The sequence below is a fragment of the Coptis chinensis genome, chromosome 8 (assembly GCF_015680905.1).
Source record: "Coptis chinensis isolate HL-2020 chromosome 8, ASM1568090v1, whole genome shotgun sequence".
NCBI classification, from domain to species: domain Eukaryota; kingdom Viridiplantae; phylum Streptophyta; class Magnoliopsida; order Ranunculales; family Ranunculaceae; genus Coptis; species Coptis chinensis.
The window spans coordinates 96,025,299-96,048,976 of record NC_141463.1 but is presented as its reverse complement, the minus strand read 5'-3'; the positions used below and the strand labels follow the sequence as shown (position 1 = coordinate 96,048,976).

Here is a 23,678-nt window from a genome sequence, read left to right as displayed (position 1 = left end):
ATAATTAGGACATTGTCCGGTAATTTAGCGTTGATGTGGCTACCAGAGTGTCACACCCCAAATTTCCAGAAAATTTAAAATATGGAATTTTCCAAGATATAATTATCTCAATTGTCACCCTATTCAATTATCTGAAAACTCAGAATGAAACGAAATCCTAATAATCCATTTTCCACATTAACTCACAATATAAATACCACTTACATTCCACTTATTAAATACATATATGATAACTTATTTAAATATGAGTTTGATACACTTTACCTTTAAGCTAGCACGTCGTCTTAGAGTAGGATATTTACGTCCCTGCATACAAGATTAACGGATCCTACCCTCCTGCAAAAACAGAGTTAGATATCACGATAAAAGGATTTATCTCAACCAGTCAAATTTCCATTCATAATCAAAACCTCATTTAAGACATTGAAGTCTAATTGATACCACATAGTTCGTCTTGCATATTAGGAAATATCATTTATCATTACACTAACAGGTCATTCATGACACATTCAATGAATACATGATTGGGTCATTCCCGCCACATTCAAAGAATACCTATCATAACACCAACAGGTTATTCATGACACATTCAATGAATACCTTTTTAAACCACCACTATCACGTACACAATTTAATACTAACATTGTACACATATAGTTATCACTAAAACTAATATATAATATGTAATATGGTGGCTGCACTTTTGCTCAAAGCTGCCTACGTATCCAAATCTTTCAAGATTGGAATCAAACCTTCGTAGTTCTTACACTTATTTGTCTCGCATAAATATCATATATCCCTCTTGTAAATTCGTACTTGTGAGTCACAGCCATCTCTGGGTTTTTAATGCTCATAAAACCAAGCCTCTTATGGGCATAAAACTAACAGGTCATTCCCGTACATTCAAGAAATCCATACCTACATTCTCATACACTCGAGGAATAGAACCAACCCGTAAGGCGAATACCTTAGTTCCTCTCTAGGGCGGTTTCCTCTATGACTTCACTAGTCATAATTAAACATTTCTTTTTATTTCAACCAGGAGGCGTGGAGAGTTATAAAGATATGGGTGACACGTATAATTAATTTTCCTGATGTCTAAGTGTCATAGCATCATTATATCATAACAGAATTATAATAAGAAGGAAATTTCACATAATAGTTAATACACGTACACACACACACACACACACACACACACACACACACACACACATATATATATATATATATATATATATATATATATATATATATATATATATATATATATATATAAAGTTTTAGCCTAAAGCCAAGCACGCTAATAGCCCTAGACCTAATCTTAACCAAGTTAAATGTCAAATTTGGTCAACTAGTCAAAGTCAACCCTGGTCAACTAGTCAAAGGGTTTACTGGTCAACAACAGTCAACCAGTCCTAAACTCATCCAACCAAAAACCCAAAGACTAAGGCCAAAAGTCTTTAGCCTTTCCCAAGCCCAATCTAAATAAACTTTTTGAAATCTAAAATAAAACACTCAAGCTTACAAATCTAATTTCGGCCCAGGCCCAAACAAAAAAAAATTCGCTAGTCTTCTTCTTCCTCACCAGCGCACCCCACCACCGGATTAGCCACCACAACCACCAACCCTACTCCACTATAAACCCATCGGTTTTACTCCTCCCTAAAAACCCAATATGCTTATACCATCAAATCTTGATTCCCTCACTCCTCACAAATCACGTTCGACGCCATTAACGATCCTGTCAAAGCTTCAACAACACTCAAACAACAATCAACATCTACCCATCATCCTCCGACAACCCACAAAACCCATACAGATCATCTCATAAGCACAAAACACTTCCAACCACCAAACAAAATCCTAAATACCATCAGGAGCAAAAACCAAACCCTTGTAATAGAAATTCTATTCGCTGACATAACCAACTTAGGTTGAGTCAAATTAAACAAAGATTTGGCATCTAATAATACAACATACTCATCACCATCACAGTGTAACAAACAAAAAAAAAAAAGATTTGTGTTAGAAGCTATTTCCAAAAATTTATATAACTGCCGCCCACCATTGACTACAGAGAACATACCCATTACTAACCACAGTGAGCCAAAGTGAGGAACCATATTTATGCCTACTCAAGCGAGGCTTGAGTTTGCATGAATGACAATTAAATCTTTTTTATCAAATCAACATTTTCATCACAACGTTCCAATATATCAAATAAGGAAATCACTAACAAATATGATTAGCAATCAAATAAATTTTAAAATAACATGTTCAGACTACTCAATGTTTGTTAACCGAACAGCTAGATTTTCGAAAAAAAAAGAATCCGAAAGACGGAAGTTGACTGTTGCGCAAAGAAGATGGTTTTCCTCATTTGAAATTTTTTCTTTTTACTCTCAATAAAACTCTTTTTTCTTTTCTTATTTTTATTTTTGTCTCACTGTAAAACTCTTTTTCCATTCAAACTCATATCTTTATTTCCCCTTTTTGAAAACCCCAAAAATAGAAAATAGGGTTTATCATTTTTACCCTATCTCTTTCTAATATTTATCTTTTTTATTTTTATCTATTATTTTTATTATTTATTGTACTAGTAAATATATTAAAAAAAAAACGGGTGTTATACATAGTGTGATTCAAAACATGTGGCAAAGTAACACACATGAAAAACACGTGAATTTGGGGAGAAGATTTGGAAGTGACCTACTCAATTAATAAAACTTGAAATTGCTCACATTTACAACAGTCTAAACCCAATTTCTCTCTTCTTCTCCATATCAAATCTATCAAAGTCTATTCAAGTAACCTTCAAAGCTTCAACAATATAATGGAATTAAATACTCAAAACATGTCATCTGTTAATGTCTCACCCTTTCGTACCAATAAAACAAAACAAAGACAACTGCTTTTGTAGAAATATGTTTTCTTACCCATTCTTAGAAGCAATAATCTTTTTGATTTTGTTGAGGTTTGGTGTTCAAGAAGATGGGTTATATATAGAAGCATATTATAGTTTCTTGGTTGGATTTCTTTAATTCGGTTTTATGGTGGATTAAAGATTCTTTATCGATCTTTAAGTAACAAGAAAGATTGGTTGGAAAATATATTTATTAAATTGACGTGATGTATGGTTTAAAGGTTGGATATCAGATGTCATTTGCGTTAGCTGATTGTAGGGGAGTGATATTCTCTAACCAGCACGCGGTTAACATGGTGGAAATAACACATCGACCTATGAACCGCAGTGATTAAGCGAACCGATTAGAACGCCTTCTGAGGCGGTCAGCGAGATAATGCGAACTACGCTAGGAAGTGACGCAGACCCCCTATCCATAAGCAATCATGACTAAAGATGTACTTGTACATATCCTGACCGTCAGCCACTGGTCACGGCCGCAAGCTACTTGTATGCATTTGCCAATCCACATCATTACAGCAGACCTATGAAAACAGTTCTCACGTGCAATCCTAATCTCCACCCCTCATTTAGGACATCCTTTACACGTGGAGAGCAAGGATACACTCTCAATCTCTATAAATACCCCTCCTATGAACTACGCCAGACCTGATTCTACTCTCCCCTAAGAAACCCAGAGTAAGATCGTGGCGGTTAAGCTCTTAAGTCGAACTCGGTCTCATCCAAAAAACCTAATCCAGTCCTCTAAAGACTGTTTGTAAGGGAAAACCAAATCACACCTTTACATTGGCGCCGTCTGTGGTCTCGATTTCTTGAGAAACCACCTAGTAAATCCTAACTCCAGAAACCAAAAGTCTCAAGCCCACGAAGCATGGCAAGCCTCGGCTCAACTCCATCATCTAGCGGGGCCAACTAGGAACACGATTGAGCGAGCAAATAGTCGAGCTCCGACAAGAAAACATCACACTCCGTGCACAAGTGGACACCTGAGAACCCACTAGGAGTCACCACGGATGACGACGCCATCAACGTCGATCCAACGGATCACCGAAATTTGAACCAAAGGCTCGACAAAAATGCGGTCAAGAAAGATTCCACTCGGATAGTGCAAAAGATGTTGAAAACATACCGCGCGATCTCCGTTTCTTCTTTGAAGTACTTCACAAAGTCTTTCCTCCGGACTTTGTCCAACCACGATTCGATGTACGACGGCCGCTTTTGTCGAGCAGCGAAAGACATAGCACGTTATGCTCAAAGTCTTGCACTTTACAAATAAGCACTGCATCGACCATCTTCGTTCGCGGTTGTTTCCGGCGAAGTCTAAAAGATGGCCCACTCTCGATTGGTTCTTCTCCTCCGAGGCGGACTCCGTAAAAAGCTTGAACGACTCACCGACGTTCGCAAGCCGATCGCATAACAAACGGGCGTAAGAAGGGTGACCTCAACTCACTCTTCCGGCTTCGCTCTTGGCAAGGAAGAAACCTCTGACTCCTTCCTAAGCGGTTCAAAACAAACTCCCCGGACATGGAGAGCGGCCTCAAGGAATCATTCGCGCGGTGGCTTTCACAACCGCTGCCCGCCGCAAGAACCGACCCTAACGGATCGCTCCCGAAGACCGATAAAAAAAACGCTGGCGAAATGTATGCGCTTCGAGTTGATAAATACATCAAGCTGCAAGAGGCTATGCAACTGCAGAACCAAGAAGAGGAAGAAGCAGAAGAAGGAGAGGTTTACGAGGTAGCATCATCCTCTAGGAAACGACCCCGACAACAAGGGCAACCCTCCAGACCCAAACCAAGAAATGATCGGAATTCGCCCGTGCTCACCGGATCTCCTAGTTACATACTAGAGAAGATCAAGCGGTAGCTTTCTACCGACTGAGATAATAAGGCGACCAGGATCGCCTGGACCGGCCTTTACTTTTACGGCGTTCCATCGAGCCAATTGCCATGAAACTGACGTATGCTGGGGGTTCAAGCATTACTTGCAAGACCTGGTCGAAGCTGGGCACATCAAGCAATACACCAATATACCTGACGGCGATCTGCGCCACAAACTCATGGCCCGCAGAATACGAAGCAGGTCCCCACCCCGACGGAGCGTCGAGGTCTCAAAATCGCCTCTCACAGCCGAGGGGCGTTCCGGAGAACGCGGCCCGCCAAGATCGCCGTCAGCCATCAAGAGGTCGCGACCACGACAGAACCATCCACATGATCACACTCCAGGATGATCCCGTCTCGAGTTCGCGGGAAAAAAGAAGACGCGTAGGTGCCCTCCATGAAGTTTACAACTTCTCATCACAAGCCGCACCAGCCACACGCAGCGATTCGTATGGAATAGGAGACATCACCTTCTCGGAGGCCGACCTCAACAAGGTTTGCCTCCCGCGATAACGACGCGCTCGTGGTCCACGTCAAAATCGAGGCCCCGGACCGTCAAAGCGAAGTTTTGATCGATCCCGGCAGCTCTTGTGATATTTTGTTCTACCACACGATCCAAGAGATGAGCTTGCCAAAATCGGTCTTCATAGACCCCATCGCACCCCTCTTCGGATTCAATGGCTCCAGGGCCGATCCAATAGGAGACATCATACTCCCCGTCTCAGTGGGTTCCAGGGAAGACAAGGTCAGCTTCAACACGCGTTTCAGCATTCTAGATACCAAGTCGTCCTACAACGCCATTCTAGGACGACGGTGGATACATCAGATGCAGGCCGTACCGTCCACATTGCACCAAGTCATCCGTTTTCCTGGCCCAAGGGGACTGATGGAACTTCGAAGCAACCAGCTCGAGGCCCATCATTGTAACCAGATCATCACAGCAAACAAGACCGCTTGAACCTCCCATTGCCGTCAGCAACGAGCCCACCAGCTATACAATGGCCAAAGACTTAGTAGCTGAGGTGAGAGCCAGCGCACCACGACAGAACGCTGGGGGCTCCAACAAGAACTTCCGCTCACCAGCCCCGATCCCGACCACTACCAAAGCAGCAAACGTACCAGCAGCGCAAACCCATGAGGTCGCCCCAGTGGCGAAGGCCACGTGCAAACAAAGTATCGAATTCGCACCACCAGATCCCATACAACCACCGAGTCGCGGCCGAACTACCCCCGATTTATTTGTCCGCGGCAATGGCGGTCATTTTCCGACTTTCGTTGTCGTAACCGTAAGACGCGTTCAGCCTCCTACGGCCACTCCAACCAGCTATCAGACCAGCCCAGCATTGCCAAAGTGCAATCATCCGGCCAAGCACTTTTCGAACGCCTGAGAACCAAGCACCGACTCGAGCGTTAAGTGAATCACGGGAACCGAAGACGACCCTAAGCTCGTCTATGTGGGAGCCAACCTCGACCCCACACTTAAGGCTCATCTTGTAAATTTTCTGTCCATGAATAAAGATGTGTTCGCTTGGTCGTACATCGACGTACCTGGTATCGACCCTAGCATTGGATGTCACCGATTAAACGTCAACCCTGGTGCTAAACCAGTTCGACAACGACCTAGAAGATTGTCGTTACGCTTTCAAAAAGCAATCAACGATGAGGTGGATAAGCTCAAACAAGTAGGTTTCATCCAGAAGGTCGATTACCCAGAGTGGGTCGCAAACATAGTAGCAGTTCCCAAAAAGAATGGTACAATCGGCAGCCGCGTCGACTTCACCAACGCCAACCAAGAAACTCGAAGGACGGACTTCCCACTACCCGAATCGACCAACTAGTCGACCAGACTTGTGGGCACGAGCTGCTCTCATTCATGGATGCATATAGTGGGTACAACCAAATACCACTTGCTGAAGAAGACCAGGAGAAAACCTCATTCATCACCGAGCAAGGAATTTATTGTTACAATGTTCTCCCGTTCGGGCTGAAAAATGCAGGTGCGACATATCAACGACTTGTAACTGATATGTTCCAGGACATGTTAGGAGATACCATGGAGGTCTACATCGACGATATGGTCGTTAAAAGCAAGAAAGCAGGCGACCACCTCACTCACCTTGAGCAAGCGTTCTCCAGACTACGACGAACCGGAATGAAGCTGAACCCAGAGAAGTGCCTTTTTGGAGTGTCCTCCGGAAAATTTCTCGGTTATCAGGTCTCGCAGCGAGGTATCGAAGCAAATCCAGACCAAATCCGGGCGTTCCTCGACATGCCCGACCCGCAAACAAAGAAACAGATACAAAAGTTGTCAGGTATGGTCGCTGCACTCAACCGATTCATATCAAGAGCATCAGACAAATGCCGACCATTCTTACAGATACTAAAGAAAGGTGAGCAGTTTTCATGGAACGATCAATGCCACCAAGCATTCTCCACTCTTAAGGAATACCTGACAACACCCCCCGTCTTAGCTAAGCCGACAGACGGAGAAACTCTGGGGCTATACTTGGCAGTATCGGACTTCGCCATCAGTTCGGTCCTATTCAAAGAGGAACACAATTCAGAAAAGCCGATCTACTTCACAAGTAAGACACTCACTCCAGCAGAGAGAAATTATTCCTACATAGAGAGAGCATTCCTTGCTTTATTATACTCGCCAAGAAAATTCAGACCTTACTTCCAAGCCCATCCAATCAAAGTACTCAGCGATCTCCCGTTGAAGAGGATCCTTCACAAGGAAAATAAGACCACCAGGATGGCAATATGGGCCGAAGAGTTGGGCGAGCACCACATGGAATTCGTCCCCCGCACGTCGCAGAAAGGTCAGGTCGTCGCAGATTTCCTAGCAGATTTTCCAGTCGACGACCCCAACTGGGAGTCCGAAAAAGAGGTCGCACCCTCAAAAGCAAACATAAAAACAGTCTGGTCCCTCTACGTCGATGGTTCCAGTAACCCAGGAGGCAGCGGTATCGGAGTCGTTCTAGTATCCCCTGAGGGAGCTATGGTAGAGAAAGCAGTCCGTATAGACTTCTCAACTTCCAACAACGAAGCAGAGTACGAAGCACTAATAATGGGCATGCGCGCGGCAATCCAGCTCGGAATAAAGGAGATCCAAATCTTTAGTGACTCGCAACTGGTCGTTCGCCAGGTTGCAAAAGAGTACACTACCAGCGAAGGTAACCTTTCCAAGTACCTTCAAGTTGTTAACGATTTGCTTCCTTCATTTAGCAGAGCTACGATACACCATTTTTTGCGTGACGAGAACCGTCACGCAGATAGCTTAGCATATTTAGCAACTCAGACACCGAATTGCGCCCCTAGACAACTGACCATCGAAGTGGTCGATCGACCAGCTTACCAAGCGGACCATGTCTTGGCAATCAGCGACCTGTGCCCACTCTCTGAAGATCAGATGTGTCAAACATGGATGCAGCCTATTATACAATACATCCAGCACGGCACACTTCTAGAGGAGCAAACCAAAGCCAGAAAGGTCCCACACCAGGCACGTAGCTATTGTTTGTTGAATAACAGGTTATTCTGCAAATCCAGCGAGAGGACCTCATCCCCGAGGTGCATCGATCAGGCGAAGTCGATTAATCTTCGCTGAAATCCATGAAGGAGAATGTGGAAACCATGCTGGAGGTCGCTTACTGGCCCACAAAGCGATCTCCCAAGGATACTTCTGGCCCCGTATGCAGATTGATGCCAAGTCATATGTCCTCAAGTGTGTCAAATGTTAAACATTTGGTCACAACATTATACAGCCAGCCCGCGAATTGATCAACATCACGAGTCCTTGGCCGTTCCACATGTGGGGCATGGACATCATGGGACCATTCATCCCTCAGAAGAGCACCGGCTTCCGCTTCGTCCTTGCTGCCACAGACTATTTCACTAAGTGGGTCGAAGCAATCCCATTGGCACACGTCAAAGAGTCACATGTCAGGAATTTCATTTGGACTCATATCATCACCAGGTTCAGCTTACCACACACATTAGTGATGGACAACGGCTCCCAGTTCAAAGGCAAAACGGTCAGAGAGTTCCCGGCAAGTGGAAGATAGTTCACGATTTTCCACTCCCCAAGATAAAAAATGGTGCAATGGTCAGCAGAGGGCCAAAGAACAAAGCTATTCTAGAGAATTTGAAGAAAAAGATTGAAAAGAATAAAAGCCAATGGCCAAACCAGCTCGAAAACATACTATGGGCTAGGGGTGGGAATTTGGCTCTAACGACCCTAACCCGGCCCTGACCGACCCGACCCTAAGCCCTATAAACCCCTCACAACTAAAGCCCTCCACGCGAGAGTTTAGGGCCGGCCCGCCCGCCCTAATGCCTTCTAGAGGCGGGCTAGGGCTAAGATTCTAAAACATAGGCCGACCCTAACCAAGCCCTAACCGCCCCTTTTCATACTTTCACTATAAATACACATACCATAATTGTCCAACTCTTTTGTTAAATATTTTCAATTAAAATAACATTGTCCTTTGTAATTTATCACTTACACCCAAGGGTACTTCCAATAACTTGTTTTATATAACAAAAACTTGTCAACTTAGCGACCATGAAGAACAATGAGCACTAGCCTAATAAAAATAAGACTTTATTCCTTTGATCATCAAGTCAAAGTCCATAACTTATTATTCTCAATTTCTTTTCTCACTTATTTCTTATAAATTATATTTTTATTCACATCCAAGCCAAGTCTAAAACTAAAGGTTTCCTTCCACACCATTAAAGCAAAATCTGAGCGGGACATTTGTAACATGGAAACCAAAAAACACCCTTTGTCAGAAAAATTACATTTGTAATCTCAAACCTTTCTCCATCACTTGTTCAAAAGCCAATATTTTCATTTCCATATACAAAGCTTGAATCACTTTTAAATTAGAAGAAAGGTAATATTATATTTGTTTGAATCTATTATAGAAATAATTTATGATATTACAAATAGTTTAACAACTTCCATGACCCTTAACCAAAACTATTATGTTTCTTCTTTATATCTATTACTTCTTCCTTTAAAATGATAATATAATTATTTGTCTATGTATTTCAATGTTAAATGTAATTTCAGTGAGGTTTGAGTACAAGGAAGAACAAATTCGAACTCTCGATGTACTTGAGTTCATTAGATTGTGGATGTGCATTTTAAATTTTTGGACTTATACGAGATTATTATTACTAGATTGGTTTGGACTTTGAGTTTGTAGATTATTGTACATTTTTGTAATATAAATGAGTTTTAAAACCGTAGTAAAAAAAAATATATATATATAGGCCCGCCCTAAAGCCCGACCAAAGCCCGACCCTAAAGCCCTTAAAGGGGCTAGGGTCGGTCGAGCTTGAGGTTTAGACTTGTGACCGGCCCGACCGGTCCTATCTTCGACTTTAGGGCGGGCCGGCCGCCCTAATATCTGAAGGGCTTTAAATGTTTAGGGCCGGGCTAGCCCGACCCGGCCCATTGCCCACCCCTACTATGGGCTCACCGCACCACAGCTCGCTCTAGCACAGGCGAATCGCCATTTTCCCTATGCTATGGCACAGAAGCCGTCATCCCCACCGAGCTGACAGTCACGACAACCCGATCTGAGCTTGTCGAGTCAGGCTTTAAAGACTCAGTGTTAGCTCGAGAGGTCGACCTCCTCGAAGAACGGCGCGATCTAGCAGCTATCAGAGTAGCATCCTACCAACAAGTCCTAAAGCGATCCTACAACAAACGAGTACACCCCCGATCTTTTCAACTTGGAGATCTAGTTTTGAAGAAAACTCAAGATAACTCAAAGCTAGCGCCTACGTGGGAAGGCCCCTACATTGTAGAACGCGTCGTTGGCAATGGAGCATATTGGATTAAAACCCAGGAAGGGAAGTTGCTGCCACGACCTTGGAACACATACTTGCTAAAACAATTTTACCAGTAGCGGCATTATCTATTGTAATTCATCTCCACATGTATTACAAGTTCAAGTGTAAGCTACTGAAGATTGTCATCATAAACTGCGGTTTTTGTTTACTCAAGTCTCCAAGCTAAAGCCAATCGCACCACAAGCATCAGATACACGCTCTCCGGAGCTTACAGGCTCATCGCCTCTCCGAGCCTCGCTCAGTTGAGAACCTATAGTCCTAGGATCAACTCAGTGAGAACGCTCTCAGGAGCACAACGCCCTCAGGGGCTATTTACGCTCTCATACGAGCAGAACGCTCTCAGGAGCTTACAGGCTTATCGCCTCCCCGAATCCTGCTAAATTGAGAAATTATACTCCTAACGTCAACTTGGCAAAACGCTCTCAGTGAGCAGCACACCCTCGGGAAGTCACAAGGCCGTGAGCCCCTAAATCTACACTAGCTGAACATCTATACCTCCTAGATCGCTCTTCCGAACAAGAGTAAACAAGTATAACGCTTAATGAGAACACATCTCAGTGACAAGCCCGATAAATTAAATACACGAGCAATAAGCACAGTCAATCAAGCAAAAGGAAACCGTTAAGCATACAATTACCATGGAAATATACAGCAGGTATCAGACAACCAGTCCAACCCCACCGATCTGCTGGGTCTACCCAGGAAATCCAGTTTGGGCCTGGGAACAAAGTCACAAAAATTAACGAACTGCCACTTTCGTGGAAACCAGTTCTCAGTATCAAGTTAAAGCGAACTGCTCAGGGCAAACCTGAAAGCACAGCTCTAGTGTTTAACCCTCGTAGGGGCAAATAACAAGCAGAGTCGTTACAAACACATACAAATCTTACCAAGAAGCAGAATCAACATCATGCAGCATCAACCACATGTTTGTCCCGGTAGCGGCGCTAGTCGAAGGAACATGCCTCGCAGCTCGCAGAACAACGCGCATACCCGTCCCTTGAGCCCCATCTGCCTTAGTCAGCTGACAATACTTCTCATCCAGCTTGGCATACTCACTACAGGCCGTAGTATACGCGCTTTGAGCTTTGCGAGCAACCCGCTGACATCGCTTAGCATACTCAGTGACTTCCGCCACTTCCATCTGCAGCTCAGCCACCGCAGCGACCAGTCTAGCGTTCTCATCCTCCGCAGCTCGGTGTTTCACAATCATCGCTTCCAGTTTCTTCTTGTCGGCCCCAGTAAATGCATGCATCCCAAATCGACCGGGAGTTGACGCGTCAATATCGATCACGTTACCGGCGTCCTTGAGTTTATCGTACCCAGCCAGAAACTACAAGGCCAAAGTCATAGTCAGAATCACTTAAGACGCAAAGCGACAAAACTGATAGAGAGATGCTTACCAAACAACTCGCCATATCCATAGTCCCCAGCAGCGTGTCCATATCTTCATCTTCGACCTCAGCTCGATCCCCATCTAACACAATCCCCTTCAGCAAACTAGTCGCTATGGGCGCCGAGTGGAAGCTGCAGTCAGAACGTTTCACAGCACGCTTCTTCCCCGTCCTCCCAACGTAGTAGAATTCACTCCCTACGTCCCCGACGCGAGGGAGCGAGCTCTTACTAGCGACGGGACGACGTCGCCTCAGGTCGTCGTCTCCATCGGCAGCGCGATGGGATGCCCGCTGCGGCGACCTGAAAACAACGCCGCCCGTCGAGCGACCCGACCCCTTGGATCGTTTGCTCGTCTTACCATCAGACACAACAGCCTTCCTTTTCCCGCGGTCCCCATGCACGTGAGGATGGAACTCCATCTCTTCCATGAGCAGAGGGGAACTCGCTCTTACACTCCCTTCTCCTCTGACGTACGGCACACACCGAGCCATAACGAAAAGCTACAAACAGTAAACAAAATAGAGACGCTCAGAGCAAACCAGCAGTTTTCTATGGCACAATCTAAACGGAAGCCAGGAAAAAAAAAACGTACCTAAGTAAAGGGAAAGAACAGAAAAGCTGAAGCAGGTAGGAAGAAGAGCAGCGGCAACAAGAAGAACAAGAAAAAGCAAATGCCGTTGTTCTCCATAGACCGGTCGTATTTAAACCCACGGCGTCTCTTCCCAAGGCACACCATTATGACATCGAGACACCAAACGCCCGCCAACCTGGCAGCCATCATTTCACACCCCCGACCGCCAGTATTCCGACATCCGTTACCACGCGACGCAATGCACGGCTTCGGACCGCACAAAGTACAGAACGTCCGGCGTCCTCATCGATACAGACTACACCATTTAGTTCACAAAAGCAGACACACGCTTGCGAATATAAACATTCTTCTCATACACAAGGCAAGTCATCAAGCGAAAGAGCGACAAGATACACATTCAAATAGGGAACGACCTAAAAACAACGAGGACACCCCAGTTCACAGATTATCCGTGCTGCTGAGAATCCTCAGGAAATCCAGCACAATTAAACGTCAAGTATCATAATAAATAGCAAAGAAGAAAAGCAAGCTGCCCAGGTCAACCTAGGAAACCAGCTCTATTGTTTACGGCCCGGGCCACTTTCTGACAAAGATGCAAAGATAGTGATCCTAAAACAGTTTACGGCATAACTTCGCCAAGAACAACATCCAAAATGGACATGGAGCTTGCACCACCGGGACGCCACACCGCGCGGCCACCCGGCCTCTGGGAGAGAACGCTTGGGCCCCGGCCGCCACTAATCAAATCAGCTAGAGAGGGTGGCAACAACTACAGAACGAGGCGGCTCTTCGGGCAGAGCCACTTTCGAGCTTCGCCCGGCCCGCGTTCCGCTCCTCTTGCGGTCGTCCATCTTCCTTTCCGGCTCCTCCACCTCAAAGACGGATGGCGAGATAGGCCTCTTTGGCTTGCCGAGTGGAAGTCTTCGGCGTTCGGCATAAAAGCGCGTTGCTGCGGCTAGTTGGCCGCAACGCCTCTACCATGCTTCAAACTTCGGTCGACTCATTCACCGCAGAGGTCTTCTCGAGTCGGCCGCGGTGAGGCCTCAACTCGGCATCCGGTTCGGTCTTTTCTCGCCTCTTTGCGCAGCCCCGATTCGACAAATTCGTCCCAGAGCGACTTCAGCGTCCGCTTCTCCAGTTCAGCTATCTGCGCAGCCGTTTTCAACTTCTGGTAACCAGCGATCAGCTGTGACAGATCGCATCTTATTTTAGATCATTATCAAACAGCAGCGTTTATCGCAATAACACAATAAAGAATAGCGCAAAAGACACATACCGGGCCTTTGTCCATTGTCCATCCCCTCCGGGTTCGACTCCAGCTCCTTCGCATCCAAGTCTTTCCTATCACCGTCCAGGGTCATCCCCTCTAGCAGGCAAGCAGCTATAGGGGCGCACTTGTAGCTGCAGTCGGACCTCCTCACATAGCGTTTCTACCGAGAGACCTCATCAACGTACATCAAGTTGCGCTCCAGCTCGTCCTTCCCAGTGCTGGACGGCCCCTTACCAGTCTCTCTCGCACCAGCTTTTCCCTTCATCTTGCTAGAGGGATCCCCAACAACCTTGGGTCGAGCGACCTCCGGGGCAGCCTCAGCCACGTCCTCACCTAGGACGCTGAAGTCGGGCATCGGCCTCGTCCTCGGGTTGCGAGCCTCCCTCCCCCCATTCGCACTTCACCACCCAGTGCGGTCTCAGCCACCCGAGCCGCCTTCGCAGGTCGATACTCTGGGACGTCAAAGAGGTCGTCATCCAGTTCGAAAGGAGCGTCCTCTCGACCCCTCCCAGCTCCAGACCCTGAAGCCCCAGCACTTCCTGCGGGTCGCTTCACCCCAGCACGACCCCGTGACCTGTCCTCCCGCGTCACCAGGTCGCTCTTCCGCTTCTCCATCACAGCTTTCTTCGACGTATTCCCACTCAAGTTACCCCGCGCTCGGGCCTTCTGTTCTACTCTCCTCTCCCGAATGGCAGGTCCTCCGCGCTCTTCAAAGAAATGCGCAACTTCTGGTAGCTTAGCCTGTTTTTCCTCCCGCGACAAGCAAGCAAACTTCTCGATCACCTGTCGACTTGACTCCTTTTTCAGGCGGATATCTGCATAATCAACATGACAACAGATTCATTATACGTTCTACAAAATCAAGATAACCTAAGCAGACAGCGCGCTGCCACCCACCAGTAAAGTTGCATACTTTATTGTTCACACTGAACCCGCTAGCACAGTAGCGTCCTACAAGGAGCAACGGTCATTTGTCCCACGACTCGTTACTCTTTACCGGCCCGTCCAGGCCCGGCCAGTAGCTTCGTGTTTTGCAGGCTAAAGTTCAAATTACCTAGATCGCTTTACGAGGTAGTGTTCGATCACATCAGCGACCTCGATTCGATACTCACCACTGGCGTTTAAAAGGTCGAAAACCTTAAACAATCGCCAAGTGTTCCCCACAAACTGAACAGGCGCCTTGCCACAACGGTTCAGAAACTCACACAACAAACTTTGAGAACGGTATTGTCATAATGCCCTCGGTGCCCCCCCACACGGATAATCACCCCATGATTGGGTGGGATGTACCTCTCGCCAAAAACCAGAGCGCTACGATCAGGCTCGTGGATCTCCAGGTCGCTTACAGTTATCCCATATTTCTTTCGCAGATATGGGAATGCCCTCAAAGCATGTTTATCCATTGCTACTAGAAGCGCGCCGCTTGAAGACGACGACCCCTCACCGCGACCTGAAGTGCTAGCTTCAGCAGCTACAGACGCAGATCGAGCCACATCTTCCTCACTGCCTGCCCCTTCAGCCGCCTCACCTTCATCATCACTCTCTCCCATCCCACACACAGATTCGTCTTTCTCATCACCTTCGTCATCCCATCCAAGAGACACTTCACGAACTTCATTAGATCGAGTGTCATCAGAATCAGACATTTTCCCTTCTAAACCTAACAAATCTAACTACTAGTACCTAACAGCGTATCCTAACAACTCTAGTACAAGGGTTTAGCACCAAACAAGAAGAAGAGGTTCAAAATGGCGAGAACTAACTAACGGATGATGATCGATAATGAAGTTCTCTACCGCACGAAGCGACCAAATGAAGTCTCAACAGGGCAAGTAAAATTTTTGAGCAACCGCCCCTCCAGTTTCCAAGGCATCATGATTACACCCTAGCCCTAGCTGCCCACGACTTCCAACCAACTGTCCTGTCTTTTCACATCCCGAGAAAACGGGGCGCCACGTTATCTTCGCCTTTCGCCGGATCTTGTCACGCGTCTTTGCACACGCCAAACCTTTCACACCCGCTAGCTCACATGGTTGACACGAGCCGTTTCTCACCGATCGTTGGAAATTTCCACCTCACATAGTTCACGCGCACTACCAATCTCTCTCAGCAGGTCGTTGTCACAACCTACGGAGAGGGGGCTGTGTAGGGGAGTGATATTCTCTAACCAGCACGCGCTTAACATGGTGGAAATAACACATCGACCTATGAACACAGGTCGCATTCGCAAACCAGTAGAACGCTATTCTGCACGGTCGCGAAGATAATGCGAACTACACTAGGAAGTGACGCAGACCCCCTATCCATAAGCAATCATGACTAAAGATGTACTTGTACATATCCCGACCGTCGACCATCGGTCACGGGCCGCAGTTATTGTACAGACTTCCAATCCACATCATTCTGGACCTATGAAAACAGTTCTCCGCGTAATCCTAATCTCCACCCCTCATTTAGGACATCCTTTACACGTGGAGAGCAAGGATACACTCTCAATCTCTATAAATACCCCTCCTATGAACTACGCCAGACCTGATTCTACTCTCCCCTAAGAAACCCAGAGTAAGATACGTAGGCAGTTCGCTCTTAAGTCGAACTCGGTCTCATCCAAAAAACCTAATCCAGTCCTCTAAAGACTGTTTGTAAGGGAAAACCAAATCACACCTTTACACTGATGAAGAAATTCAATTAAGGAAGATAAAGAGTTTTGGAAATAGCCTAATAATGGTGGTTTGAGTTCGTTTGTGCTTATTGTTTTTGGGTTCAAGAATCATGAGAAGATGGATTGTTGAAATGGATCAGAAGGGAAATGAAAGAAATCAATTTGGGGTTGTCTAAAACTAGATTCTTGAAATGGGTTGTCAAATAAGTGTTTAATGTTGAAAATTAAGAAAAGAATAAAGAATTCATTGTTATAATTTTGAAGAAATACAATTTATAGATTCTGCAATTCAAAGATGTGAGGTAAAGATTGGTTTTTTTTGTTTTCTTGAAAAATATTATTCAGTTTGTGTGGGGAAAAAAATTGACATGTCTTCATGCAAGCATGAGGCATGACCAAATTTGGCCACGTCAACACATTTTGGTCGGAAAAATTGGCCATGGTTGCAACCTGAAAACTATTTGATAGTAAAATGTAGTATGGTGTTTAGAAAATTGTATAGTAGCTAAAGTGCAAAAAAAAATATAGTATTCTATCTTACAAAATATGAAAGTGTGGGGTCTAAAAGACCCGATCTAATGGGAGGTAATCATTCTCACCAAAATGGGATTTGGCATATCTAAGTATTTGGAAGATTTGTACAATTTTGTTAAGTGCAATTAATATTATGGGATTTATTAAAAAAATCAGCCAAAAGTCAACAATTGTGATTGGGCTAGCCCATAAACTGTTGGGCCTCCAAATCTAACATATTATTGCATAATTGGCTGGCCCAATTGATGTTATTGGGATTATAAATAATGGACAATTGGGCTGGGCGGGCGCTACAAGTTGCAGTGGCTGGCCTTGCGTCGAAGGCGGGCAACGTGTTGTTTCACGCCTTGATGAGTTGTCGGGTGATAATTAAGAACGTAGGGCGGATGTAGAATTCTCCTACAGGGGCTACCAGGTACTAGCAATAATTCTCAGTACTATCTTTTATTATTTATTTATTTATGAGTCCCGATAAGGAGAGATCAATCTCTCCTGCTTTCATGCGCGTGATGGCATAATCGTCCACTGGAAGACAAATCTCACACCAATCTCTAGACACGTGGTTGTTAAAAAAAAAAAAAACGTGTTTGTTTTTATCATCTTCCTCAATGGCATGTTTTGGTTCTTGGGAGCTATTATCTTCTTCACCATAGTTCATCATTTTCTTCATGTTTCATTTCCAAAAATGAAAAACTCAATTCAAACTCTTCTTCTTACCCCCATTCAACCAAATCTCAGTATTGAAGCCATGAATTGGTGTTTCCAAGACTATAGTTTCTCTTGCTAAAACTCAAAAGTAGAAAATGTCCCATAAATCCAAAACTATAGTACAAATCGAATTTTTATAGACATGATAATTCAAAACCCTTACAATGACTAATTACCTTACTGAAAAGAAAAAGGTAAAATCTCCACAACTCTAATAAATCGGATGAAAATAGATTTCTTTTCATTTTTGAGTTTTGAGTTTTGAGTTTTTATTTGGTATTATTTACTGACGGACCCCATATTGTGTTGGGCAGACTAAAAAAAAAAAAATTATTACAAATGTGTCATTGGTCCCAAAAAGTTGAATTCGAAAACCCCAAGCTTAAACGACCCGGCTAGGTCGTTCGTTGTGCAAACCAAACGGTCTAGTCACACCGTCTGGACTAAGTCCAAAATGATGTGGGCATGTCGTTTGGGATTTGGACTTAAAAAAAAACTTACCGGTGTGGTCACATCATTTGGACTAAGTCCCAAATGACTTGGCCACACCGGTCAAGAAGCCAAAAAACATAATTTTATATTTTTCAAAGTTCAAATCCCAAACGGTGTGGCCATATCGTTGGGTGTAGCCATATCGTTGGGGACTTAGTCCAAACGGTGTGCCCATATCGTTGGAGACTTAGTCCAAACGGTGTGACCAGACCGTTTGATGTGCACAACGAACAACCTAGCCGGGTCGTTTAAGCTTGGGGTTTTCGAATTTTTCATTCAAACTGTCATGCGTATTATTCACCAGTGTTTAATGTTAGTGTTAGGATATAGTTTTCATGGTTTAAGATTTAAGATGGTGGAAGATAATAGAATAGAAAGGCTGGGGAAATTCACATTGGCTTGGAAAGTGTCCAACACAAAACAACTTTTTGGAACCAATAACACACTTGTAATAATTGTTTTTTTTTTTTTTTTTTTTTTTTTTGAAATCAATAACACATTTTTAATTTTTTTTTTTTTTTTTTTTTTCAGTTTGCCCAACACAATATGGGTCAATAACAGGACCCTTTTCTTTTTGGTCCCCACTTGGGAAACGAACCGACAGACTAATCTAAGTATCTAACGGATGTAGCCATGTGCGCTTTATCATTTGCCTTTATTTATTTGAACTATTTTGGGGGGGGTGAACAGACAAACAGCTACCACTATATTATTTTTTTGAGCAAAGTTAAGGTGGGTGGGTGGGTTGTAGAGAAAGTGATAAACCTTGAAATTAGAAGATATATAATCTTCTACGTTTAGACGGGCTGATGGCAGAATGGTGTCACTTAAGTCGAAAAAATGTGCTTCCAATTTTTCGTGTGTTGTTGCTTGTTGTATTGGTGCTAACATGGTCAGGAGCAGCAGTCTCATCCGGCTTCACCGTGAGATCACTTCCTGGATTTAAAGGACCTCTTCCTTTCCATCTTGAGACTGGGTTTGTTGTTTGTTTTCTCTTTTTTTTTTTTTTTTTTATAATTTTTTTTATGAAATTTAACAAAGAATATGTTTTATTTACAAATCTAGTTTGTATATGTATATGTAGGTATGTAGGGGTGGGTGAGGGGGGTGATGTGCAGCTTTTCTATTACTTTGTCCATTCGGAGAGAAACCCCAAAGAAGACCCCCTTGTGCTCTGGCTTGTGGGAGGCCCTCGGTGCACTGCTTTATATGGAATCACTTACGAAATCGGTACAATCTAATATCTCTATCTATACACTTCATTAGAATCCTTTAAATGGCACGTGTTATGGATGTTTTAGGCCCTCTACACTTCAAAACTGCGGATAGCAATAGTAGCCTACCCAATTTGGTCTTAAACCCAGATTCCTGGACACAGGTTTGGATATCTAACATTCTGCTGTCCATGAAAAGAATGATGGCTTGTTGTATGCATTGTTTTGACTGTGTTGAGGAATACTCAGGTTGTCAACATGATCTTCCTTGATGCACCTGTCGGCACGGGATTTTCATACTGGAGGACTGCAGAACGCTTCCTGATTTCAGACACAATATCAGCTCGACATACCAATCAATTTTTGCAAAATGTACATACTTCCGTTATGTGGAAATGATAAGTCATAATTGTATATTTGTATCACATCTAGTAGCATGTTCATGTGTTCTCAAATAACTACTCTGACTCGTAACTTCATTGTACGTGTTTTGCAATATCGCGTCAATCCACTCGTTAACCAGACAAATTACCTTGTATGATAATTGTCCAACGGATTATTTGCAGTGGTTGACTGACCATCCTCAGTTCCTCTCCAACCCACTGTACATAGGTGGTGATTCATATGCTGGTGTCGTCAACCCGGTCATTGTTGAAGAGCTAATAAATGGTAAGCCCCGTAAATCATATATAAGCACGACATTTTCATGCTTGATCAGGCATTTGTGATTAATTACACCTCTTGTTACTTTGTTAGTGCATTTATATTTCACAAAAATACAATTGAACACACCTGTTGCATGGCAGGGATTGAAGCTGCCAAAGAGCCACAGTTCAACTTCAAGGTATACATAACAGAATTTCTGTAAAACTCTTTCATAGGCACCTACATTTGTTAATTTTATTGTGAATCTTTCATAGTAGTTATATATAATGTTTAATTTCATTGTTTTCTGAGTGTTTCTATGAAGGGATATTTTCTTGGTAATCCACTCACAAGTCCATATTTGGAAAACGATGCGCAAGTCCCATTTGCTCATAGAATGGGGCTTATATCGGACGAACTATACGAGGTTGTTTATGAACAAAACTCTACAATAGATATTATCTTGATGGGGAACAATTTCGACTAACTTGGAAATGTCATCCACACCCCCCTCCACCTGATTCTCTTTTCTCAGTCAATCAAGAAAAATTGTAAGTTGGGGTACACCGAATTTAGTTCACGGAATATGGAGTGCTTAAAGGATGAAGAAGCATTCAAAGAGGTAGGGAAAATCTATTTTACATTCCCTTTACAGATCTGTTCTTAATTACCAGGCTTCACCTCTTCTTTGGTATAATGATATTATCCATACAACGTTTGATATGAAAATTTTGTGTTTTCAGTGTCTTACAGGAATAAATAATTATCATATTTTGGAGCCGTCTTGTTATACTATGTTTTCACCAGAACCAAAAGTTTCCAGGCGCTCTAGACGATCACTTGCAAGCATCGGGAAATACAAATACCCATCTTTCCATTCCTGTAGGGTATGTGGTTGCATTCATGCAAAAAAAAAAATGGAAAGATATTGAATAATTTCTTAGAAACTAGCTATATATTACAGAGAGTCGGTCACTGTAAAAAAGACAAGATTTGTGTATTTAGTATTCTATCCTTTTAGTTAACCTTCATACTATTGTCTTTATGGAGGTGGTCTATATCTAATAACTCTTGAAAAATTTTTCAAACACTAAAATCTGTATATATTTAACATCAATCGTATATAAGTATCCTATTACGTCTGTAGGAATTAATTTATTTGCAATCCGAAGAGTGGGCGAATGACGAACGTGTAAGAAAGGCTCTCCATATCAGGGAGGTAAGAAATAAGCATACATTTCTGTAGGAGCAATAACTAGAGGAATGGAATTTAACCGTGTTATGTGTATGAGTAGGGAACAATAGAAGAATGGATTAGGTGCAATCACGACTCGCCTTATGAATTTGATATACGTGTACAAACCACTATTGAATATCATCGCAATATCAGCAGCAGAGGTTACAGGAGTCTAATATACAGGTAGATCAATAAATTTCCTGTACATTTTCTACTGTTTTAACTAATACGTGCTTAATTATGTGCGTACAGTGGGGATCATGATATGATAGTCCCACATATTTCTACCGAATCATGGATACGATTGCTAAATTTGTCCATAGCCGATGATTGGCACCCGTGGTTTGTGAATCGCGAAATCGCAGGGTTGGTCCATATCTTTAAACTAATTCATTGTATATATATATATGTAATTAGAATATTTCTGTGTGCTTTGCATTGTCATTGAGATTTCAATTACTTGCATGTAGATACACAAGGACCTTTTTCAATGGAATGACATATGCAACTGTGAAGGCAAGAGACTCCCTCTAAATCTACGTGTCAATATGTTTTCATACCCAATTAATGTCGTAGGAGACACATGACTCACATAATGTCTGCTTGTGTGCAGGGAGGAGGTCACACGGCTGCAGAGTACAAGCCTAAGGAGAGCTTTGCCATGTTTAAGAGGTGGATAGATTACAATCCTTTGTAATTTCAAACAGTAACATAATGCATCGAAACTCATCAATTTGATCTCGGAACTATTGGAATATGTGGATTGAAGATGGTTATATGTAATGGTGTTGTACAAGATTATCATAGATTATATGATTATTATAGATTATATTAGATTTTGGACCCGGGCATACGCCTATACATCCGTGATCTATTAAATATTTTGTGTGCTGAAAAGGCTTTACAAAATGTCTCACACAAATTTTTGAATCATAATATATTTTTATTGAAAATAAACCGAAATACGTTAATGAGCAACGATTATGGTGCATAAGTACTTAGAAACTAAGGGATCAAATGAGATAGTCTTTTCACTTTGTAGCTTAGAATAGTAATTTATAATTTTCAAATAGAATTATCTTAAAGTCGATCTAGATTGTATAATAGTTTTCTTAGATTTATGGTGATTTAGCGGCAAATTTTTGAATCAGAATATATTTTTGTTGAAAATAAATCGAAATACGTTAATGAGTAGCGATTATGGTGCACAAGTACTTGAAAACTAAGAGATCTAATTAAGATAGCTTCTTCACTTTGTGGTTTAGGATATTAATCTGTAATTTTCAAATAGAATTATCTTAAACTCGATCTAGTTTGTATAATAGTTTTTTTTAGATTTATGGTGCTTTATCGGAAATTTTTTGAATTAGAATATATTTTTATTGAAAATAAACCGAAATACGTTAATGAGTATTGATTATGGTGCATAAATATTTGGAAACTAAGGGATCAAATTGAGATAGCCTATTTACTTTGTGGTTTAGGATATTATTCTGTAATTTTCAAATTGAATTATCTTAAACTCGATCTAGTTTGTATAATAGTTTTATTAGATTTATGGTGATTTAGCGGTAAATCATCACCGCTCAGCTTACGTACTAATGTGTACAAATCACTAAAACAGATTGATATATTATTTCTATATCCGGCCTCAAAGAATATACTACTCCCACTTGAAAAGATTTATCACATGAACATGTCCTACGAACGGGTGCCTTTATATTAAATTATTCTAAAAAATATTAGTAACTATGCATAGCTATGAGATATGAAAATTATATTAATTACTCATTTAAATTTCTTACACCACTCTATAAAAAAGAAACATCAAACATTGATAAAACTCATCGACTTTTTTTTATTGTTAGATTTAACAATAAAAGTTTGATTGAAGTTTTGTGAGAATGCCCAATGTGGCGAAGATAATATTGAAGCTATTTGAATAGCAATGCATTCCCAATCACAATAAAATAATTATAATAAACACTACTTAAAATGCAAAACTATATTTGTCGAGACATTTATTCCTCCTACGTATAATACAAATATGTTTTAGGGTTATTAGTTCAATGCATTTGTATCAAATTTCTGATTTTCCATTAATTATTTTTTGAGGTTAGTTTAATGTAGTGCGTTTGCATCCGGTTCCAAATTCTCATTAATTATTTTTTTGAGGTTAGTTCAATGCGATTGCATCAAGTTTCGATTTCTGTTAATTATTATTTGAGGTTAGTTCGATCAATTGCATCCACTTTATG

At 42.6% G+C, this 23,678-nt stretch overlaps 1 protein-coding gene across 2 annotated transcripts; it reads left to right on the top strand.

Annotated features, from left to right (window-relative positions):
* Positions 1-19,002: 19,002 nt before the first annotated feature.
* Positions 19,003-22,329, top strand: LOC147484749 (serine carboxypeptidase-like 18). 2 transcript variants are annotated; one of them, XM_086578084.1, is made up of 14 exons: positions 19,003-19,300; positions 19,409-19,554; positions 19,626-19,702; positions 19,788-19,910; positions 20,105-20,207; positions 20,345-20,382; positions 20,509-20,610; positions 20,719-20,805; positions 20,927-21,070; positions 21,331-21,402; positions 21,479-21,603; positions 21,673-21,786; positions 21,891-21,936; positions 22,034-22,329. In XM_086578084.1, the coding sequence occupies exons 1-14, from the start codon at positions 19,134-19,136 to the stop codon at positions 22,115-22,117; spliced, it is 1,428 nt and encodes a 475-aa protein (XP_086434210.1). In that variant the 5' UTR covers positions 19,003-19,133; the 3' UTR covers positions 22,118-22,329. The 2 variants fall into 2 exon arrangements, with proteins under 2 accessions (XP_086434210.1, XP_086434212.1); XM_086578086.1 differs by lacking the exon at positions 21,673-21,786.
* The last annotated feature ends 1,349 nt before the right edge of the window (positions 22,330-23,678 follow it).